At 35.7% G+C, this 22,755-nt stretch overlaps 1 protein-coding gene across 2 annotated transcripts in view; it reads left to right on the top strand.

The window, feature by feature from the left end:
- Positions 1-6,891: 6,891 nt before the first annotated feature.
- Positions 6,892-22,755, top strand: part of LOC124642364 (NADPH oxidase 5) — a 62,370-nt gene continuing 46,506 nt past the window's right edge. Inside the window, exons 1-2 of one of the 2 annotated variants that reach the window (XM_047180760.1) lie at positions 6,892-7,012; positions 12,942-13,450. In XM_047180760.1, the coding sequence (XP_047036716.1) occupies positions 13,115-13,450 (336 nt within the window). In that variant the 5' untranslated portion in view covers positions 6,892-7,012; positions 12,942-13,114. Of the gene's footprint in view, positions 7,013-12,889; positions 13,451-22,755 lie in introns of those variants that run through there. The other variant, XM_047180761.1, reaches the window with a different exon arrangement.

Here is a 22,755-nt window from a genome sequence, read left to right as displayed (position 1 = left end):
CTCTTCGGTCCTCGTATACATTGCAAACGGTGTTGTGAAAAACTTAATTAAAATTGAAAGTAGATAATTATAAGCTTAGTCTAAGAAGGGTATCGCCGTACGCGGTGTGTGAATAGTGATCAATAGGGAATGGTTCAATGGGCAATGGTGCTGTTTTAATTAATTAGACATGGACTGGGTTGCACTAGATTGTAAAAAATAGGATAATTAATTATGAGCTTTAGCCTTAGTGCTAAAGTGTGCATTTGTAAGTATTGAACTTAGATTGGAAAATTCTTTATTGTTGTACCCAACGCGAAAGCGTGCCTGTTTTTTTGTAGGTAACACTTTGTAATTTTGTAATGTAATATGGCTAAACCGATTTATGTGACAACACGATAAACTAATATTATGAAAATAACATTTGGCCAAGAGGCTCAAATGCGGTTCTTGATCTGTTTTGAATACTACTTTAGAGTTTTTGATTTTCTTAATTTTTTTTTGTAGCAAGTGAATTAATTAATCCACGCATATTCTTTACATCCGACTCGAAAGAATACAAAATTCGTCCAAAATTAGTCGAAGAATCTTATGATTCTAGACTCCTAACCCACTGAATGACCGTATCTAATCGCTAAGCACATGACATCATAGGTCACGATCCTGTCAGGTGTAAACGCTCTCACAAGTTTGTAATTAATCATTTATCTAGTGTTGTGTAGACACGGGTAATTATCCGTAATTATAGTGGGAGACTATTAGCAATTATAATAGATTTTAATATTCGCGTTATAAATGTGAAAGTTTGTGTTTTCTTCATATTTTGTTACCAAACCTTTCAAAGTTAAAGTCATTTTTCTATTTCAAATAGGCCTTTGACAGCTCTTTCGAAACATCAAGCTAGTTGCACGGTTCCAAAGAGTGGGTCTCATGGAGAAGAACCAGCAAGAAACTCCATAGAGAATGGAGGAATCTTTTGAACGTTTGTTTGACGTGAAAATCATCAGATGACCCCTATCATAGCAACCAGGGGTTACACTTTTAGAAACATAAAACCACCTTTGCTCCCTCTAGAGTCTTATGTGTACCAGGGCCGCTATAACTTGCTGGAACCACCCCGCAGCCGGCAGATCTAAACATATCCTTTCAAAAGAATCTTGTATACATCCAATCTAAACATATTTCACAGAAGCATCTTCTACCCAATTACTGATCAATACCGATACCCAACTTTAGCAGTGCGCACATCTACGTATCTCTTAGCTTGCAACATTTATGAACATATCTGACGACATTCACCGGCATAGGACAGTCTTAATGATTTATAATTAATGTGTAACGGGCGCCGCTGGGTTCCTGGTACAAACGGCTCTAATGGCGATGTTATGCATATCCAAGTAGGAGGTATCCCTTGATTGACATTATTGTATTTAGTTAGAGAACGCCCGTTGGTCTAGTGGATTGCTGGGTAGCTAGGAAAGTTCAGGTTCGATTTTAGTTTCATTGGCTAATAAGTAAAGATTAAACTGAGCATCAATTTCTAACAAAATATGCGTTTGTATTTTACCACAAGACCGAGTTTTGCATAGAAAGACGGCTTGATCATATGATTATAATGCTTGCTCAACCGATGCGATAGTGGTCAAAAAGAGCCCACTGTTTTGTTATTCTACGCAGTAAGTACCTAAGTGAAACTAGATATTGAAAATCAATACACATCATCAGCCATCTACAGATGATTATAATAGCCCTAAGATGGTTTTTCATCCTGCGCCTATCTGTAAATTCTTCATACAGATTGTAAGATTCGGGATGCAGATGACTAACTTATAACATAAGATTACATTGGATTCTTAAACCACTCATTAACCATACCACAAGTCTGTAGTCATTTTTCAAGCAGACTATTTGAGCGGCACACCTAAGCATCAATAAACATAGTTTAGCGAGATCAACTCACGCGCACGAATGTCCCCCGCTGGGGTACAACGTGCTCGGCGTATAAGGAATGGACACTATTAGGATAATCTAGACCCATCCAAAACAAAAATGTGAAAGACTGCCAAGTTCGATAATATGGGAATGCTTCGCCTATAAAAGAAGTGAGATCTGAATAAGTAGCAAGTTCCATACACATACCTCAGTTAAAAATAGTTACTTTTTAATGATGTTACTTGGAAAGTTTTCATACACCTTGTTATAAACCTATTAAACGCAATGAATCAAGTATTTAATTTTCTATTAAAACTTGCCAAGTAACATCATTAAAAAGTAACTATTTTTAACTGAGGTATGTGTATGGAACTTGGTACTTATTCAGATCTCACTTCTTTTATAGGCGAAGCATTCCCACATTATCGAACTTGGCAGTCTTTCACATTTTTGTTTTGGGTGGGATTTCATTTATTTTTGTAAGGTTGTTTATTTTATTTTTTTCTTATGATGAAGTTAGTTAAAGGAATGTCTCATTTATACTATCTTTTAGACTTTTTAATATGCACTATGTTTCTTACAAAGAAATGAACTAGATTAACTAAATGGACTAGATTTACCAACTGATTGACATGACATGTTATCATATATTATGTTCGTGGATCAAAGTTACACATTCGTTATTTTCGAAAGTGATTCACACTTGGCCGTTTTCAGATTTTTATTTTACTTCTAACTACACTATTTTACTTCTAACTAAACTAAATACAAACCATTCGAAGATATATTATATAAATATAGATAAATTTAGTTCGTTTTAGTTCCTTAGGGGTATAAATTTACACCGGGTATAAAACACCTTCATTATTTTGAAACCGACTCACACTTGGCCATTTTCAGATTTTTCCCTTTACCTTGACATAAAGACCTACCTCCATGCCAAATTTCAAGTCAATACGACCATTGGAAGTGGTCTAGGTTTTTGATGAGTGAGTCAGTGAATCAGTCAGTCAGTGAGTGTATAGTAAAAATAGCGATTTTCTGACGTCAATATCTCAAGACCTACAATAGGTATATTAATGAAATTTTGTATTTTAGATAAGTGAGGGGGTCTCAATAGATACTAGAAATTTGATATGCGTAAATAAAATGGATTTTGAGTAACAGGGGGGTCGAATTTGGCCCGAAATGGTTCGTGTAATATAACCCACGGCCGGTGTGTCGCTTTTTTTGCTCGAACTTGGCGGACACACTGCCGTGTGTCTAGATAAACCTGGATTTGTCCCTAGGCTGGGCACGACTTTGTTAATGCAGTATTTTTTTTTAGTTTAGTTTTAATTTTTCTTTGATTTTCGCTTATAGCTGAGGTTTTGACAGGACAGGCTGTAAATTGTAGGATCGGATATTACTGTGACCTAATTCACTGAACATCATGGTATATTAGGGGTTAGGACTGGCTGACAGAATTGTAGTTATATGGTGTAGACTTTGTACTGTCTGAACTTTTTTGTTTTTTTGACGAGTTTTAGTTATTATTTAAATACCAATTCTACTGATTTATTTTACAGTATCATTGTAAGACTTAGCATACAATGGGTATTTCTGACAGCGAGCACAAATCATGACTATCAGATAAACTCTATAATGGTCCATATATGAGGCTGATCTAACGAATTGAAAGCGAGACCAATATAATTCAGCTGATAACATTGTTTCACTATCAAATGGTATTTTATAAGCATTCAGTTTAGATACGCTGGAACTGGTCCAATAGCCTAGTCAACTTTTGAAACTTCAAATTAGGTACTAAATTATTTTTGGTAGTCTGTAAGTGTTTTGCGATTTAACTATCGTCAGTTAATTTCGAAGAATTTCATACCCCTTTTCGCGGTTGCTGTTGGTCACAAATGATAAGAGAAAAATACTTAGGTATCAAACGCAAATGATGAAGACATTACTTCTTGAACCCTGCTTCAAGCAACTGAAGGTCCAGAACAGAATAATTAAGAGGTTTAACAAATTATATTTTCAACCTTTTCAAATTCTAACCCCATTCTCTTAACTTGCAAGTATTTTTTCTTATATTCTACGCGTAGATTAACTGCAAGCAACATCGCATTTAAATATTGAAACTTGCCTGAGCTCGAGCTGTCAACGTGACCGCAGATAATCTCGATGTTATTCAAATTAAATCTTTCCGGCCGCGGATTGAGATTTACCGATAATGTCACATCACTACCGTATTAGGATCAATGGCGCCGCGCTTGAGCTGCAGAGTTAGTGGTACGACAACTGTTTTTATCGATGATTTTTTGTTTAGTAATTTTGTATAAATAAAACACAGACGCCTATATAGTTATCGGCACGAATCTTGAGCTCTGACCTTCACCTGCGCAGAAGTAATTTATTGGGTCCCTTTTGTCCCGCAGGGCAGAGCAGCGCAGAGTCCAGAGCTCAAGATTTGTGCCTATAACTACACCTACAATCAATTTTGTTTATAGCAAGATCAAATATTTTACAATCTTAACAACATACGAAGACATTAAGCAACGTAAAACAAAATATTCATCACAACATCATAAGAAGACAGGTTCCCCGAAACCCCACCTTATTTCGCACCATTCAAGCGTTTGCACATCTCAATATAATACAATCTCAATTATAGAACCCACTGAGACTTAGCTTAAATAAAGTAAGTAATGTTAATTACTTACAGTTAAAATAGTTCCTCGTTTCAAAATATGTTTATATCGATTATCAATATCGATAAATAGATATCCCATCACTACGTTACCGATGTTGGTATCGCTAGTGTTGCTGTCACATCTCGAGATGTCAACGTGGCGAGTAATTTGTTAATCTGTTCGCATCAGCTCAGACGAGGAATTATTTTAATTTAACTGTAATTTGTGACTACTTTACAGTTTAATTTAAATTCTCGATAGGTTAAAATTATGTAATTTTGTGAATATTTAGTTGGCTGTTGGTAAGTGTAATGTTTTTTTTTTTCAAAATTCTGTGAGATTTAATCTAGAGCAGATGCATGAAACACGGGCCATGTATATTCAAACAAAGATATAAAAAAAAAGTAAAATTATGAATAAAATACACATGCAAGAAAATCTGTTCGATATAATTCCATATCACCCAAATTGCTGAATATTGCATCCAAACCGCAATATCGAAAAATAATAATTTTACGTTATCACCAGCACAACACAAAATTGGTAAGTATCAATTGAAAGACGCTCACTTTTGATAAAAATAACTTACACAACAGAAATAAGGAATAACTTACAATCGAATTGAAATCGACAGTAAATAATAATAAATAACAAACGAATATGGACAAAAAACAATTTGTTTCATAAACTGGGCCGAACCACAGATAAAATATGCTTTAATTACACTCTCCTTTGATTGCTTTTACGTAAGAGGTTGATTTAAAACAATAAAATTGAAGTATATAGCTGTTCCCTTTTTGTACTGACGCTTCGATATAACACGAATAAATCCTGACTTATATACGACTGATTTTGACGTTCAGACATCGTCTCTCCTCCGAATAAGGTGATGAAGAAATATGCATTTAAAATTATCACTTCATCATCATTAACACTGCGGTAAATGGTATTGGATTGTGGTAAAGGACCGTAATCTGAACACCTGTGGAGAAAAACCAGCAAGAAACTCCATGGACACCTTAGACTACTCCATTAATACGCCTCTGTTTTGAATTCCTATGATCATAAAGTTGTTGCTGATTCGTTGATATAATATTTGTCCAACAACAGTCCTTGTAACCATGTAGCCAACTCATACAAAGCTAGCAAAGGTGGGATTCATCCTTCTGGTTAATCCCATAAAAACAGTTGTATCATACTAATGCTTGCACTAGCAAAGTGTAACTTTACAGCAAGCTCAAACAAGCTGCCCACACAAGACAACAGAAGCTTCGAGCTAAACTAAAGTGAAAGTATTTGTACCGAGCACCGAGCAAGGAAAGATGAGCGGAGGTGCCGAAATACAAGTAGGTCGGGCACCTTCTTCTAAGATAAATTCGTACGGTCTACACAACCAGACGGCCAGTAACGAGTGAACTAACGAGGCATTTATGTTGTTTGAGACATCTGTCAACGATTTTTAGAACTACAAAAAATGATCGGGTCCAAATAAGGCGTATAAGATCGGTAACAGTAACCTTCCTCGTCCCCGCATTTTGGCGCGCTACTTTCTTAGGTGATTTTCCGTTATGGCACCTCCGTTAGTTATTTTGTTCTCCGTTGTACCAGCATCTCGGTGAGTCGTCAACAATTTATTGACGTTTGTCGTCACTATTATCATCAGCACTTGGTGCGACTGCTTGTCGTCATTTCGAAGACTTGATTGCTGCTGTTTGGAATTATTATTTTTTATATTTTTCATTGTTTTAGTAGGTATGTGGTGCTTTTGAGGTTTTGAATTGATAAGGTATTTACTAATGCGTGTTATTATTATCGAACTTATGTGAAAAGAAAGTCTGTGTCTTGCAGTGAAAAGATGCATTGACGAACAACAATGCTTTCGGAACTAAAAGGCTCGAAACTTAAAGCTTGCAGTAATTTTCTTAATTTGGGACATAGTAAGAATCTTGATATTAGGCTGTTCTGACGAACGTATTATTGTGTTCAAGTTGGGCTTTCCACTTATATATTTAGTTAAGGGATAAATGAGCTATCAATTAGGCTTTAGAAATACAATTTTGAAAATCGGCAATCGGGAATTCTGCACCCTTCAGTATGATGATGAAGATCAGCCCCTTTTAACTACAATATATGATTTAACTATGCTTTAAGCGTTGTAAATCTCAAAATTCGTAGTCAATGTAAAGAGATCACACTACAGAGGCCTAAGAGCTTTCGTCGAAGGCTCGTTTAGATGCGCCCCCCTCAGCAGTGTGGTAGTGCGACAGAACACGCCGGGGCTCGCGCGCGCACGATCTATCACCTTAGATCATTCACGTGTTAAAAGTGATAGTGAAAATAAACATCAAGCAAAAAAATCCGAAATTTTGACAGTTTGATAGTTTTTTAGTGATGGGCAGTGGTTTATCGATAAAGTGGTAAATAGTGGCGTTTGCGATTTTGCGTAATTTGGAATTTAGGATTCTTTTCTGGAAAATGAGTTATTGTGGCAATATAATTATCACTTTAAATCAAAAGCGTTTGAAACTTTTTGAAAGAGTGATCGATATAACGAAAGCAGTAAAAAGTTGAACTACTCACCTACCAAACTTGCAACCGCTCGACCGACTGATTGGCATGTCAGCTCCTGAACTATTAAGTTCAGTAAAATCTTTCAAAATTATTTAATAAATTTTAGATATTCAAATAAAAATGTGTAGTTTGAATATGAGACATTCATAAAAAAACGCGCCTTTTCAAAATATTCAAAATCAAAAAATATTTATTTTTAATTAGGTACATATTTACATTTTTAAAAATGTAGGGATGGAATTTATACAGCGTATATTGTGTAATATATCGATATTTCTTCTGAAATGGTAATTTTTTCATAGCTTGCTTAATCCTAAACAAATTATCAAATCAATTTAACCTCCTTAAACACTTAATCATAACTACTTAACCTTAGCACACAGGTACCAATTTGCTCTACCTAGCAGACGAAACAACGCCGCGGGCTGTAGCTAGTTAATTATTAATAATGTGCATGTTATTGCAAGTTACCTCAGGCGGGTTGTGATGAACGACGCGTCCTGTTAGTTTCGTGATCTAAGCTAATGGGTAATTGTGTCCTGTCACTTATTTAGGTCATAATATTGTAACTTAAAAATAACTAATGACGACTGACTAATTACGTGTGTAGTCATTTTAATGCGATTTCTTCTAGTTAAGTATATGTATATTCAGGTCGTTTAATTGTTTTCATCTTTTAAGGTTGTTGTTTCGGCGGATAAACCTGGTGTTCTGTAACACAGGTTAAAACCGATATGAGACACCAGTCTCTATGTTTAATGGATTTTTTAACATCATATCTCTGTCTCTACTACTAGTACTTTCTTCATGCAACTAGCGTTACTTTTAGTTTTCCCAAATCTACCTGACAGCATTTGACTTGGTCTTTCAAGTTGGTAATAAAGCTGACATCATTGATCATTTAATAAATATGTAGTTACGGTTATTGATTGATGTTGCTCACCTCCAGAGCAATTCATAGGTCAAATAAAAGTTACTATAACAATTAATCCGAAATTAATTATAAAAAAAATACAGTCAAATAAAACAAAAGTGTGGAGATGTGGCTGTTGAACCAAAATTATTCTGAACTTTTGAGTTTTTTAATTTATTTAAATTTTATTGAAATATTTTATTTATTAATTCTAACCGGTTTTCGCAAACAACACGGTAAGGTTCGAACGTCCGGCTAAATCCCTATTTTTAGACAGGTAAGTTAAATCATCAATTCAATTTGTCAAACCAGTTTGGATTCTAATTTAAGCCAGCTTAAGGTGTCAAATTAGCATAACACAATATATATATTTTTTTTACACTATTTGCTGTTAGATAGACAGGTTGAACCATCATTTAGTTAACCGTTGTTTAACTTGTTTTTCTAAACGTTTATCGGTTGCTTTGATGCTTGATTGATTGATTTGTGTAAGTGTGTTTAAAGTATTGTATTGATGTTTCAAGTTGATGATCATTTGACGTGAATTTATGTTATCAATTATTTAACAAATGATTGCGATTTTTCATTGAATGATTAATTGGATACTTTTAATCTTCGAACTTTAATACAGAACCGGTGTAGAGAGTTTTTTTTTATAATTGTTGGCATTTTAGCTGTCAGTCATGCATGCATGATAAAATTTTTATACAAAAGAATTAAACCGACTTCAATAATATGTCAACCTAAACCTTCTCACTAGTCAGATAAATGATCTGCAAACTGGACCAAAATCGGTTCAGCCAAACGTGAGGTAAACATATGTACATGTCGAACTGGGAACCCCTTTTTTAAGTCGATTAAAAAGTTCGACAAAATTTTATATTTATACTAGTATTATCTAACTGAAATAACAGATTAAACATATAGATCCCAATCTATGGTTAAGGTCACGGTGCCATCTGACCATAGTTTATGACCATTTGAACTCAATTAGCATAACGAGATATCATAAAGCACCTGGAACTTCGATAATGATTATCGACAAATATCATTAATTATTCATACCTTTTAATGGTTGTACATATAATAACTACTATTAAAAGTGATATATGGATATATTTTTAAGACAATATCGTCTTTTTTTGACTGAGTGATCATCAACTCAACAAAAAAGTATAAAAAATCCAAATTACTTCTGCTAAGTCTGACATATGCTATGCTGAAAGTACATTAAAATCAGTTCAGTGAGATAATTGCAACAAACAATCTTACATACATGCAGGTCACACTGAGGAAATTGCAAGGCTAAGACATTAGAAAGCCAAAGACATCCCTAGTAGTAGCGAAATGACATGTGTTGCTGGGGAGTTTGTTGCGCCACTTCTTCTTCCCAGCAAAAACACTTAGGAAGTGGTGAAGGGTGGGCGCTTTGGGGGCTGTCTTTTTTAGATTTCTGACGTTCGAAAAGTGCTGTTTTGACAGCCTAATTTGAATAAATGACTTTTGATTTTGATAGTTTGATTTGTCAACTGAACTTTATCACTGGACTTTAAGCTTCAAACTTTGCAACTAAACTAAATGAGGAAAAAAACTTGCCTACCTACAATATCTACCAGTTATTTACGCTTTCTCTATTCATCGCATTAGAGTAAGCAAGCGTGAGGCTTAGGCAAATCAATTAATGAGTTCTGCCTCCTCAACTGTCAGAGTGACAAACATGGCTGACAAATTACGCGCCAAAGCTTCTGTCAAGCGCGCGAAACTCAATGGCGCGAACTGGTGACTATAGTTCGGCCATTCAGAGAATGCGTTCCTGACACGTCGCGATTGAACTGACGACGTAACTTTGCAATGGCGTTGCAGTTACGATAAAAATATTTTTGCTGGTTGTTTACCGTTTTAACAATTGAGGAGCATTAAAACAACATTATTATATCAATAATCAATGAATGTTATAATTTTGTGCCAAACTGAGTGTCAAATAACTTGGTAAACAATATTTTTCTAAATCTATACTGCGCTATTACAAGGTTATGTCAGCGGTTTATATTTTGTAGTGCTGTGCTAAAAATAACAGGCAAGTATCGTAATCTGTTCTTATACAGTTATAATATAAAATAATACGTTTTGATTTTCTTTTTAAGAATTGGAAAATAATGGACTATAAGACTTAATTATAACGTTTATGAAATATAAAAATAAAACTATGACCAAACCGCATTTTTATACTTAGATTAAAAATGGTAACCCCAAATGGCGTTATGGGCCGCCATTTTGTGACGCTAAAACAGTCGTCCGTTGTCGTTTCGTGCGCATAGACCACGTTTTTCAAGTGTTTTCGATCTGTTTTTATTTGATTACCCGGCTTTTGTTAGACCGAGATATCAGGATTGATTCTGTTATTGATAATAATATAATTATACATGTAGGCGAAGATGATGATGAAGACACCACCTCCTCAAGCAAATCGGAGTCTGATTAATATTCTGTTCGCACATTCAATTCAATGTACTTGTAACAAAGAATAAATAAAACAATTTTATTATATGAATATTACCTTTTTTTGGTTTCCACTTAAATAACTAAAATATAAAACAAATGATTCCGCCAATTTAAAACGAAAATAATCTTAAAATAATGCGGCGGTTCATTTTGAAGGAACGGTAACGAACTCAGTGTTATGTTGTGCCCATCACTAGTCGTGACTAACTGATAGGTGTCAGGAACGCATTCTCTGAACGGCCGAACTATAGTGATGGGGTAAAGGTTATCGATAAGTATCGATAGAATATTCTGGGATACATAATTTACGTTTATTTTTTTTTTTTCAGACCTTAATTTCAAAAATGTACAGTTTTGTTTGTGTTGCTATTGATGGGTTTTCTTTGTTTTTGCTATTCATTTTTTAATGTAACTTTGGTAGATGGGCAGGAACCTACACAAATGTCATGTCTGCCTAAAGTTTCAAATAAAACACAATTCATTAAGTATAATATTCTCAAAATTATTTTGTATGACACAACTGAGATTTAAATTCATAAATTAACACTTTTTAGTATTTATATAGATTTAATCAATTCTAAAATTATAAACTGTCGATACAGATTTATAACAGAGATAAATACGAGATCGGCTACATTGATATGGTAGCGTAAATAGTTCAGTTCAGGTTAAAAAAATAAAGCTGTGGAGAGAAAAGTCAGCAATGTGCCAACGATCTGACGATATCTTAAAAATTAATATTAGGATAAAACCACATAATATATTTCGTAACATGTAATGTTATTATTATGTAGATCACTTTAACAAACGGAAATATCAAAAATATCTAGAACATGATAAAAAATGTATAAACCGTAGGGAGTGGCGAAACTTTCACTAAATTCGCAAACTTGATTAATTCAAATTTATTGCTCTGACGACTTGCTTGATTAGGGTTCCGCAGCTGACTTAATACATTGTGATTTGTTACAGATTTTAAAAAGAGTTCGATGGGTACTATCGTGGCTTTTTAAGTCTGACCATATAAAAACTTTCAGGTTTAAGTATTCGTTGCTGCTAAAAGTAAAATCTTTTTTCATTTTACCTATTAGGATATCACTTATTAACTACCTAATCAATGTACGATTTCCACAATTTTGATTTTGGCATAGATAATAGGTAATAAACTTAGGTACCTATGTTCTTCAGGAACTAATCGGTTTACCCCTTACTCGTGGTCTTTGAAAACAACCTGAGTACGTTGTGATATTTTCCCTTCAGCAATCTGTGTAATACAATTATATCGTAAAACTCCAGACCAATTGGCCCAACCTTAATTTAATTCGACCTACGGAACTACCAACGTAAAACCAACAGAATAAATTCAATTAGTCCGTCTGCCCACAGTACCCGCTCGCTCGGCAATGTATCAATCACGAGACGATTGTACAGTCAGCTTCAAAAGTATATCAAAAGATATAAAACTGCTAATCACCTCGTCGTTGCAACTTATCAGATTATTTATGTATTTATTTTTAAGTTTAGGATGTTAAGTACATTATGGCTTTATATACACATATTACAGGTTAATCCAAAGCAATAAATGTGCCTTAATTACTGATAATATATTTATACTTAAAACTAATGTCTTTACCTACTGTCTAAAACTAATAATAGTTAAGAAATTATATCCCGTTAAGATTTTAAGCACTTTTAAAAATGTTAATTTGTTCAGCTACTTTTGTCGCTGACAGTACCAATGAATCGGACAATCGAGTCACTCGATACACTTATATCGATTTCGCAGCTAAGATTAATCGATTGTTGCGAATTAAAATGTTACATAGAAGAACAGGTGTTCATGTAATGAAGGCTATGTTAATTAAGGCTTAGTTTGATGGCTAAGCCCTCCGGGTATGTGAAGTCAAGCTGCCGTTGTCGCGGTTTTTTTTTTGGATGGGTGACTAACTTGACAACTTTTTACAACATTTTAAATTTGATGATTAAAATAACAATTTTCGGATTCAAGTGTTGAAAAAATAATTTATGTAATATTGAACATTAATTTTTGCTTTCTATTGGTAAAAGAATTATCTATTTAATCGATTCAGTAGAACCAACCAAAGACACTTCCTTTATAATATTGGTATACCTAGATAAATTCTCGTAATTAATTAAGCAGACAAGTATTAATTGGGTTTGCTATAAGATAACATTTAATAGTATGTTTTCGAGTCAAAGTGAAGGGAGATGCAGCCGGATGCATGCAGACCCCGACTTGCATAACTGCATACGTATATTGTTAACATAAATAAAGATAATTCAAAACAATTATTGTGTTCTTCACATTCTCTAAAAAATATTTTTTTCTTGTACTATAGAAGGACTTTTGCCACTACAAAAGTGCTACAATAACTCATTTTCCTCATCAACACTAAAGATTAATCACATCACAAACCATTAACAAATTACTCAAAAAAAAAAGTGAAAAAACCAAAACAGTGACATAATAATGTGATACAAAAAAATGCCACAGACTCACTAACAAACAGACATGGCATCCAACGGCCAACCGCCAGAGATCATCACTGACTTCGAAACCATAGATTTGGATAGAAAGTCCGAAGACAATGGCAAGAACGGGCAACTTATGGTCAATAATGGGCAATATGAAGACAATGGCAAGAACGGGCAACTTATGGTCAAGAATGGGCAATACGAGGGCAATTGCCTCGGAGTGCCTCGGACGGGGCACCGGCCATCTATCATGGAGGTGGAATGTGCTAAGGAACGGATGAGATTGGCTCTTCTGAAGCAATGTTCTGCTATACTGAAGCAAGGTGACCAGAAGTATACCAAGGAGAGCTTGCATAGGACCTTTCAGGATGAGGTAAGTTTCTAGGATATATTTTTTATTTAAGTATTTACATAACCATATGCGTACCTACTTATATATTACGTGGATAAATACAGTGAAAAAGATAAGTTTGCTAGTTGGTAAAGCATCAGTTATACATATTTATTTTCCTATATTTTTATATCGATTGTTATCGATCAAATATTGGGAACAGCAAAATATAAGTAAACTGACATTAGCGTGTATTCTCAAAAGTTCAAGCATCTATGACTCAAGTCAAGCTTCCTATTCTCAATTTTTTCTATTACTTAATACAAGAAAAGAGCATAATTAATTCCAAATAAAAATACTAGTCAGACGCTCTAACATCTAACATCCAAATTATATAAGATTTTTTTTTAGTTACTCAAGAGTTGTACTCAATCAAGTCGATACTTTCAATGATTGGTAAAAAATAACAAGTACATAAATAAAAGAAGAACCTTTGCCTCTAATAATTGAATTAAGAGTTCCCACACACTGTAAACTTTTAGTCGGCCGATAGTTTGTTTGGGCACATAAAACAGTATAAAGATGAATGGTAGTGAACACATTAAAAGATCAGGTATTTAGCCGGTATCAGACCGACTTGAAACTTTGACAGGACTAAAGGTATTCTTTAAAAAAATATTACCAAACATTAGGTCAACTGTTGGCCGACAGTTTTGTCGTCAGTGTGCGGATATTCTCGCCACTAATAATCGAATTAAGGCAGCCGGTCAGCATTGAGTTCAAGTGAGCTAACACCATTAAACTTACCCAACACCATTATACCTTAGCTTTCGATTTTGCTCATCGTATCGTATTTCGCGCAAGGTCACATCACTACAATGGGTTTGTGCAGAAGGCCTACTTTTATTTTGTAACTAAAAGAATACACGCATGTATTCAACAAAATTCAGTTCTTGATATCTACAGTGAAATAAGTAGCTTGAAAAGTTACCTTTTCAAGGCCATAAATAGAATAATTCTTGACTGATTTGTCAATAATTAATTCAGAAGGAGAAATATGAAAAAATATTGTGCACATGTTAGACTTATGTCTACATTTCTTCCAGCGGACGCACCATTATCTCTTAACTCTCTATATCTTTTTATTTACATGATATCTATATACCATGTCATTCCCGTAGTTAAACTTCTGTGATTCGTCTACCACAAGTCCGTGAGATCATTACACACGAATTAAAAGCTCGTTAAAGTACGAAATTGTGCAGATTTTGCACGCACGCGTCGTGACCTTAAAGCTCGCGAGTTTGAAAGCTCCGAGCGACGATCGAGGATCCACTGTTGAGCTATCAAATCAGCGATTTTAAATAGTTTATTTATTATTCAAGTCTCTGTGTAAATGTGTGACTGAATATCTGGCTTAGAGTACCCTCACAGTTCAAACTTTTAGTAGACTGTTTGTTTATGCTCATAAATCAGTAGAAAGATATGTAATGGTAGCTCCATAGATTTTTAAAAAGAAAACCGAATTTTCTTTAAAAAAATTGCCAACCGTCGGCCGACTGTTTCGTCTGCAGTGTGTGGGTAGTCTAAGGGAATAGGGCTTGCAGTGGCAAGAGGAAAGCTTTTCGTGATATTTTCTAAAGTGTTTTTTTAGTACGCCGCTTGAGTCCCTACAAAAGTAAATACTTTACCTACTACTACATAATTATATGTTGTGTTTATAATGTCAATGCCAGGTGTGGCATTTTTTAAGCAAATAACCGCAAGACATCAAACATTTGACCGCAGGCTTCCGTGAGACGAGTCAAGTTCACCTTACATAAGCATACATACACAGTTTACTTTGTAAATCGTTTATTTAAGGATCAATAAAATATTGCTATGTAATTATATTATGCATATATTGAGACTATTAACTTAAAACGGTGTTAAACGGTGTCAATTTCTTTCATAGGTTATTGTTAGTCAAATGAAAAACACAAATTCTATACTTAATCGCGTCTCTGTGGCCCCACACTCACACTAACACAGAAACATTACACAAATGTACTTGTTACATGAATGCGTCATAAAATTTTATTTCAATAGCCCCATCTGGTTTTTTCGTAATTCTGTGCTTTTAATAAAAACAATTTTATATATTGCTTCTTTATAACACGATATACATGCGATTATAATCTCTACATCCTTGCAATAAAAGTTATTTATGTTTTTTTTTTTCACAACTGTAATATTAAGTTTGGTAATCAAACTGTTTATTTGCTGTCATGAAAGTGTTTTTTATTGGAATTGCAACCTTTTATCGTCTCATTAAGAGTGTTCACTAAGTTTGTTAACTGCAAAGTTTAATTGGTTTTATATTTCTAACCTAGTGTGATTAAGATTTACAAAATATTCCGCCATTACTTTCACGTAATAACAAATGTGTTAATTTTATCATAACAATCTTGAAATCAAGTTTGTTTTATTAATTTTTCGCAATAATAGCTGGCGTCAACAAACAGTTGTTACAGTTTCCCTTTCGCTTTTTGATAAAAGTTGGTAATCATAAAACCCACCCAAAACAAAAATGTGAAAGACTGCCAAGTTCGATAATATGGGAATGCTTCGCCTATAAAAGAAGTGAGATCTGAATAAGTACCAAGTTCCATACACATACCTCAGTTAAAAATAGTTACTTTTTAATGATGTTACTTGGCAAGTTTTCATACACCTTGTTATAAACCTACTAAACGCAATGAATCAAGTATTTAATTTTCTATTAAAACTTGCCAAGTAATCATCATTAAAAAGTAACTATTTTTAACTGAGGTATGTGTATGGAACTTGGTACTTATTCAGATCTCACTTCTTTTATAGGCGAAGCATTCCCATATTATCGAACTTGGCAGTCTTTCACATTTTTGTTTTGGGTGGGATTTCATTTATTTTTGTAAGGTTGTTTATTTTATTTTTTTCTTATGATGAAGTTAGTTAAAGAAATGTCTCATTTATACTATCTTTTAGATTTTTTAATATGCACTATGTTTCTTACAAAGAAATGAACTAGATTAACTATGACTAGATTTACCAACTGACTGACATGACATGTTATCATATATTATGTTCGTGGATCAAAGTTACACATTCGTTATTTTCGAAAGTGATTCACACTTGGCCGTTTTCAGATTTTTACTTTACTTTGACTAAATACAAACCTTTGTACCATTCGAAGATATATTATATAAATATAGATACATTTAGTTCGTTTTAGTTCCTTAGGGGTATTAATTTACACCGGGTATAAAACACCTTCATTATTTTGAAACCGACTCACACTTGGCCATTTTCAGATTTTTCCCTTTACCTTGACATAAAGACCTACCTCCATGCCAAATTTCAAGTCAATACGACCATTGGAAGTGGTCTAGGTTTTTGATGAGTGAGTCAGTGAATAAGTGAATAAGTGAATAAGTGAATCAGTGAATCAGTGTATAGTAAAAATAGCGATTTTCTGACGTCAATATCTCAAGACCTACAATAGGTATATTAATGAAATTTTGTATTTTAGATAAGTGAGGGGGTCTCAACAGATACTAGAAATTTGATATGCGTAAATAAAATAGATTTTGAGTTACAGGGGGGTCGAATTTGGCCCGAAATGGTTCGTGTAATATAACCCACGGCCGGTGTGTCGCCTTTTTTGCTCGAACTTGGCGGACACACTGCCGTGTGTCTAGATATACTGTGTAGGTACTCCTCTGATTTCGTAATAAGGAATATACACTTACTCGGATTCAAGACACGGGTGCACCTACGGGACATACTTAGTTAGTCGTCTTCATCATCTGATGATTAAATTAAATTCAATAATTTATAGCCTCAAAGATCTCGTTCCCGAGTACTGAACTAAGTAAATGTTAGCTCTACTAAGTTATTGCAGGTTTCACCACTTACAATGTTTGTAGTTAACAATTAGATAAATTGCCTCAATTTACCGTGTTGCAAGTCTATCGACTAGGTACTTACTAAATGACTTCATTTGTGTAGCAATATAAGAGTATTTTCATGAGAATATAATGTAGGTACCTACATAAGCTTTGATTCCCTTGTTCAACCAGTCTTAATTTGTCCTTACCTTTTTTTATTCTAGCGGATGGAAGAATTAGTGTTGGAAATGTGATACCTATGCTTAAAGTTTAGGACCATTAGACCAATGAGATTCCTAGAAAATAAAATTATTGGTGTAAAAAAACTAAAAAAAACCACGCTAGTCATGTATTGTCATCAGAACTCAGAGCGTGTTAAAAATTCATCGTAATCGAAGACCGGGAAGTGGGTGCAATTAGATTTCGAGATTTTCTTACATACATAGTTACAAGTGAATACATAGCTTTATAAGCTCGTTAAAATCCGATTCAATGTAAGGTAAACGTACCAATACTCGTCGGATTTCGGAAATCACCGACTTTGAAGCGTTACTGTGTGTTAAATATTCAATATAAAATGAAAATTTTTGCATGACGTGATAGAGTATTTATTCGTTATTCTAAGTAATTAATGTTTTTTTAATCATTTTCATGGGTTTATGTACTTATTAAGGCAAAAGTAAAAAAAGGGCGATTTGTACCAATAGTCGTCTGATTTGTACGGATACTCGTCAAATATTCCCAGTACTCGTCAACTTTTAATGCTAATGTGAACTCTCTGCTCTTGAACATAAAGTTCAAGTTATGTACATTTTTGTTGTGCTTGATTTGTTAAGCATACTTGTGCCTTTGAAACATTAGGTAGATAGATAGAAAACCAAATCCCTATTTAGAATAGCAGGTCATAATCTGTTACAAGAGCAAGTATTCAATAAAATAGATTATATTATATTACATTTTAATTTATATTCCTATCTATCAAACGCTGGGAATCACAAAATAAGTCTATAAAATATATGTTATATTTCGTAATCAATCATATAACCATGCAGTCATGTGCATATGTAGCACGAGTAAAATTATTACTATTAAAATATTTAAATTGGAAAACCAATATTGTGTTTTCCCAAAATTTATATACAACCTTCGCTCCTCTCCCTTATGGAAGCAGCCACATCTTTTAGACAGAATTGACCAAATTATCCGTACTATCCTTCATCTCTTTTTAATTTGGCCTTGGACGACCGAGCGTGGCTTCAAGCCACCCTTTTTTTTTTAACGACGTCAAAAATCATTAAATGACCCCTCCCGCTGTGGGTTAGCAGCGGTGAGGGAGTGTCAGACTCTTACTGACTAAAAACCGTCGTGTTCCGTCATAGGCATTTTATGTACCAGGGCCGCGGTATCTCTTTCGAACAACCCGCAGCCCTGGCAGGCCTTGGCCCTGCTGGGCCCCGCTGGGGTTGCTGACATCTCTTTGAGGAGCGCGTGGAACAACGCGCGCCGTCGACACGGGCGCGAAGCCACCCTTCCGATCAGATTCGGTGGCCTCGGCGTCCGCAAAATTTCCAGTTTAAGTCTACCGGCGTTCCTATCCTCGGTCTGCGGCACTAAGGAGTTGACCAGCAAAATTTTAGCCCCTTCACTGGTCGATTCTGAGGTGCATGGTATGAACGCCTGGAAAGTGGCTTACCCAAATACAGCCTTCCCTGACAACCCGGCTTCCCAGAGACAGTGGGACGAGCCGCTCTGCAGATTGACGAGACTAATTGAAACATCTGTCAATACTGCTGAGCGTGCTACTGGCTGTGGGAGAGTGGGAGTCAGGCTATGGCTTCACGCACTGCCGTCACCCAGCGTTGGGACCATGCTGAGTGACACAACATTCCGGCTCGCTACATGCCTACGCCTCGGCGCTCCCACTGGGGCTCCGCATCGCTGTCAGTGTGGCGAATCTGTGGACTGCCTTGGGCACCATGGTCTTTCCTGTGGCAAAAGTGCTGGTCACATGGCACGACACGCCAGCATAAATGACATGAAAATGTGGAGTCCACTCGTGACCAAAAGGCTGGCCTATACTTCGGCCAAAGGATATGCATTGCCATCCAGCGTGGCAATGCAGCCAGCCTTTTGGGCACGATCCCCGCTGACAGCGATGCGGATGAATTTTTTGATACTTAGTTTTAATATTTCCCCCTTTATTATTTTTGTAAATATGAAAGTCTGTGAGACCACCACGCTGGTCAATTTTGAGGTGCCATGTCTGACCGAGGCTTTAAATGCTTGGAAAGTCGTGCAGCCGCAGTGCCGGCCGCATACCACGACATGCTAACATCAACGACGTGATCCGTCACGCTCTTGTTGCCGTCGGCGTACCAGCCGTACTCGAACCAAATGGCTTGGTACGCGACAATGGCAAGAGACCAGACGGCATGTCGCTATTTCCGTGGAAGTTGGGTAGGACTTTAGTGTGGGACGCGACATGCATCGACACTCTTGCGCCATCTCCCGGAACTCTCCCATCCCGGAACTGCATGTTGTGCTGGCCCCGCCGCTGCACAAGCAGAGAACTTCAAGCGGCGCAAATATAGTAACCTTATATTCAAGTACATGTTCAAGCCGTTTGGGGTTGAAACTCTTGGGCCGTGGGGTCCAAGAGCCCGCCTTCTTGCCAAGGATATTTCCCAGCGCCTGGTTGACACTTCACGGGACCCAAAGGCTGGCTTTTATTTCGCACAGAGGTTGAGCATTGCCATCCAACGTGGCAATTCTGCCAGCCTTTTGGGTACATTACCCAGTGACAGCGATGAGGAACAATTTTTTGATGCACTGTATTAGTTTTCAGACAGACAGAGCTCAAGATTCGTGCCGATAACTATAAGATTACTCTTTACCCATTAATATCGAATACGACAAGCAAAGCAGTGACAGCGATGGAAGCTATGTCATCTTAGTTTTAAAACTGATTTTAATATTTTTTGCGTCAAAACTAGTTGAATGACATAATTTTTATACAGACGCTATTAAAGCAAGTTAGGGAGACGCGGTACAATACGCGTGACGACATGCAGTTATTTCAAACAAAAAGCATAGTGTAAGAACAGTCAATTTTTGCTTGCCACAAATTGTAATCCAAGCGTAGTAGAAACAAAGGCTAGTGGTAGTTGTACCCAAAGCGGTAGATATGTATCGTGTGTCCTTAATCGAATGGCGGAGGCCTACAGCGGCCAATATATACCTAAAAAAAACACTCGTAGAAAATGCATACTTATAGGAAACAGGGGATTTAACCATTAAGAAACATATTAATTGAATCGAATAACAGGACTGTGTACGTGCATCTAGAACCAGGAGAGTAAAATGTACCCCTAAGAAAAAGCTTTAAAGAAACGCAGTTTTATCAACAAATGTAGTCTAAACCTTAAATATGTTTGTTCTAGAGAGATAACAATTTTGTAAAAATCCCGATATTAGCTATTTATTCGCATTTTGTACTGTAAAACACAAAATATCCTCATTATGACGAGTTTAGGTGCAACTTTTGAGCACGTCCCAGTAGTCGTCATAATAATTCTAAAATTGACGGGTTTTGGGTCAAATAGGAGTTTTAAAGTACCAATAGATGTCACATTAAAAAAATACATCTTCTATGTTAAAAGTATTGAAAATTGCATATTACATCGTTAGCAAATAAACTTAACTATCTAATTAAACAAAGAAACATACCACAGACCCCACTGGAGTTATGTAAATCAAAGCACAAAACCACGTGCTGAGTTTCACTTTTGACAGCTGAACTTCATGAAAAAACTATTTTCTTAGGGCACACACTTTTCGAATAACATATCTCAGACGCCATGAATGTTAAAACCCCGTATTGTAATTTCAATTGTGCAATATATTATCAACAATATGTTGACATATAAACCGGGCCATTTTAAGTTCAGTAGAAATAATAAATAAAAGTTTTTAGATTAATTGACGACTATTGGGGCATGACGACTTCACCCGCGTTTACCTTAATGATTAGGTAGTAAAAAGTAGGCAGTCTATCATCCCCAATACCCGCAAACCTTCAACAAAAACTATTGCAACACAAAAACGTAATGAACTGGATCACTTGCGCAATGTCATCGATCAGCATACGTCATTATCATATGAATGGCTATTTTGACAAATGGCCGCCGCGCCTGCGCACCGCGTGTGTGTAGTAATGTAGATAAATTGTCTGTTTGTTATGTAAAAGGAGAACTTTTATTTGTGCTTACAAAGTTTGTTCAAAGACACTAAAAAAGAAAAAACTGAAATAAAGATAGCTGCAAAATTAACACAACCCATGTTAAACATAAGGAGGAATTTCAGCTGCTTTTACTTATACAAGAAAAACATTTTACAAAAGCTAAACGACGTCTGAAAACATTGAAGAAAAACCGAACACTCCATCTTATTTATAAACTATTTATAAACTATCAAGACAAACTAGACATTTTTTTTTTCATCTAGCTTTAAGTAATACGAATCTCTTGGCCATTGCACCATCTTCATCAGCCATATTACTATCCCACTGATGGGCACAACTCTCCTTTCTCACAAGGAAGGGGATAACTACTTTTATCTGTGTCTCATGTATATCTGCGCTCCGGCATACATTCTTTGCTCCATTCCGCAAAAAAATCCTCACCCAAAAACTCTTCATTATTGTAATCTAAAACACAAGCAACGCCGCGGGCACTCACTAGTCGGTTGCTGTCGGCTGCCAGCTACTGCTGCACTCACTGCCTGAGTAATATGCCCTGAAGACATACCAGTATAAGCGAAGTTTAGAAGAAGGGGCCCGTGGCTAAATAACAGCCACAGGGTCAATAAAACTTAAATATATCGATGGTCATGAAAATATTAAAGAAAGAAAACCAAAACTCCCTTCATCCTACTCTAAAATCCCTCTTAGCCTTTGCACCATTACGTCAAAAACCCATCCAAACACCACATTGAATTACAAAGCCCAACGCACAAGCAACGCCGCGGGCACGCACAAGTCGGAACAGTAATTGCTTTGGAAAGTGGGCGATGGTATCAGGTGCAATACTTCATCAGCTCACAGCTGCTGTCGGCTGCCGGCTACTGCTTGAGTAATATGCCCTGAAGACATACTCGTAAGCGTGAAGAATTGCGAATATTTTTTTGATGCGTTTATATTAGACTGGCTTGTGGTGTACCTAGTCTTACAGGCCGATTGTTGTCCACGGTCTCGAGTTTCTAAGTTTTAGAAGCTTTAGACAGAAGCCCGGAATCGGGAAATTAGTGATTAATGCCAGGTACGATCTCCGGACGTATTGAAGTAGTATTGTAGGTAGAATAAATTGATGCGATAATTGGCTGACAGTCAATCAAACTTATTAATCGGAAATCGCAAAAAAAACAGTCCTCGAAATCTTATTT

Source organism: Helicoverpa zea, chromosome 24, assembly GCF_022581195.2.
Source record: "Helicoverpa zea isolate HzStark_Cry1AcR chromosome 24, ilHelZeax1.1, whole genome shotgun sequence".
In the NCBI taxonomy this organism is placed as follows: Eukaryota; Metazoa; Arthropoda; class Insecta; order Lepidoptera; family Noctuidae; genus Helicoverpa; species Helicoverpa zea.
The sequence above is the reverse complement of the archived record's forward strand: the minus strand, read 5'-3'. Positions and strand labels throughout refer to the sequence as shown.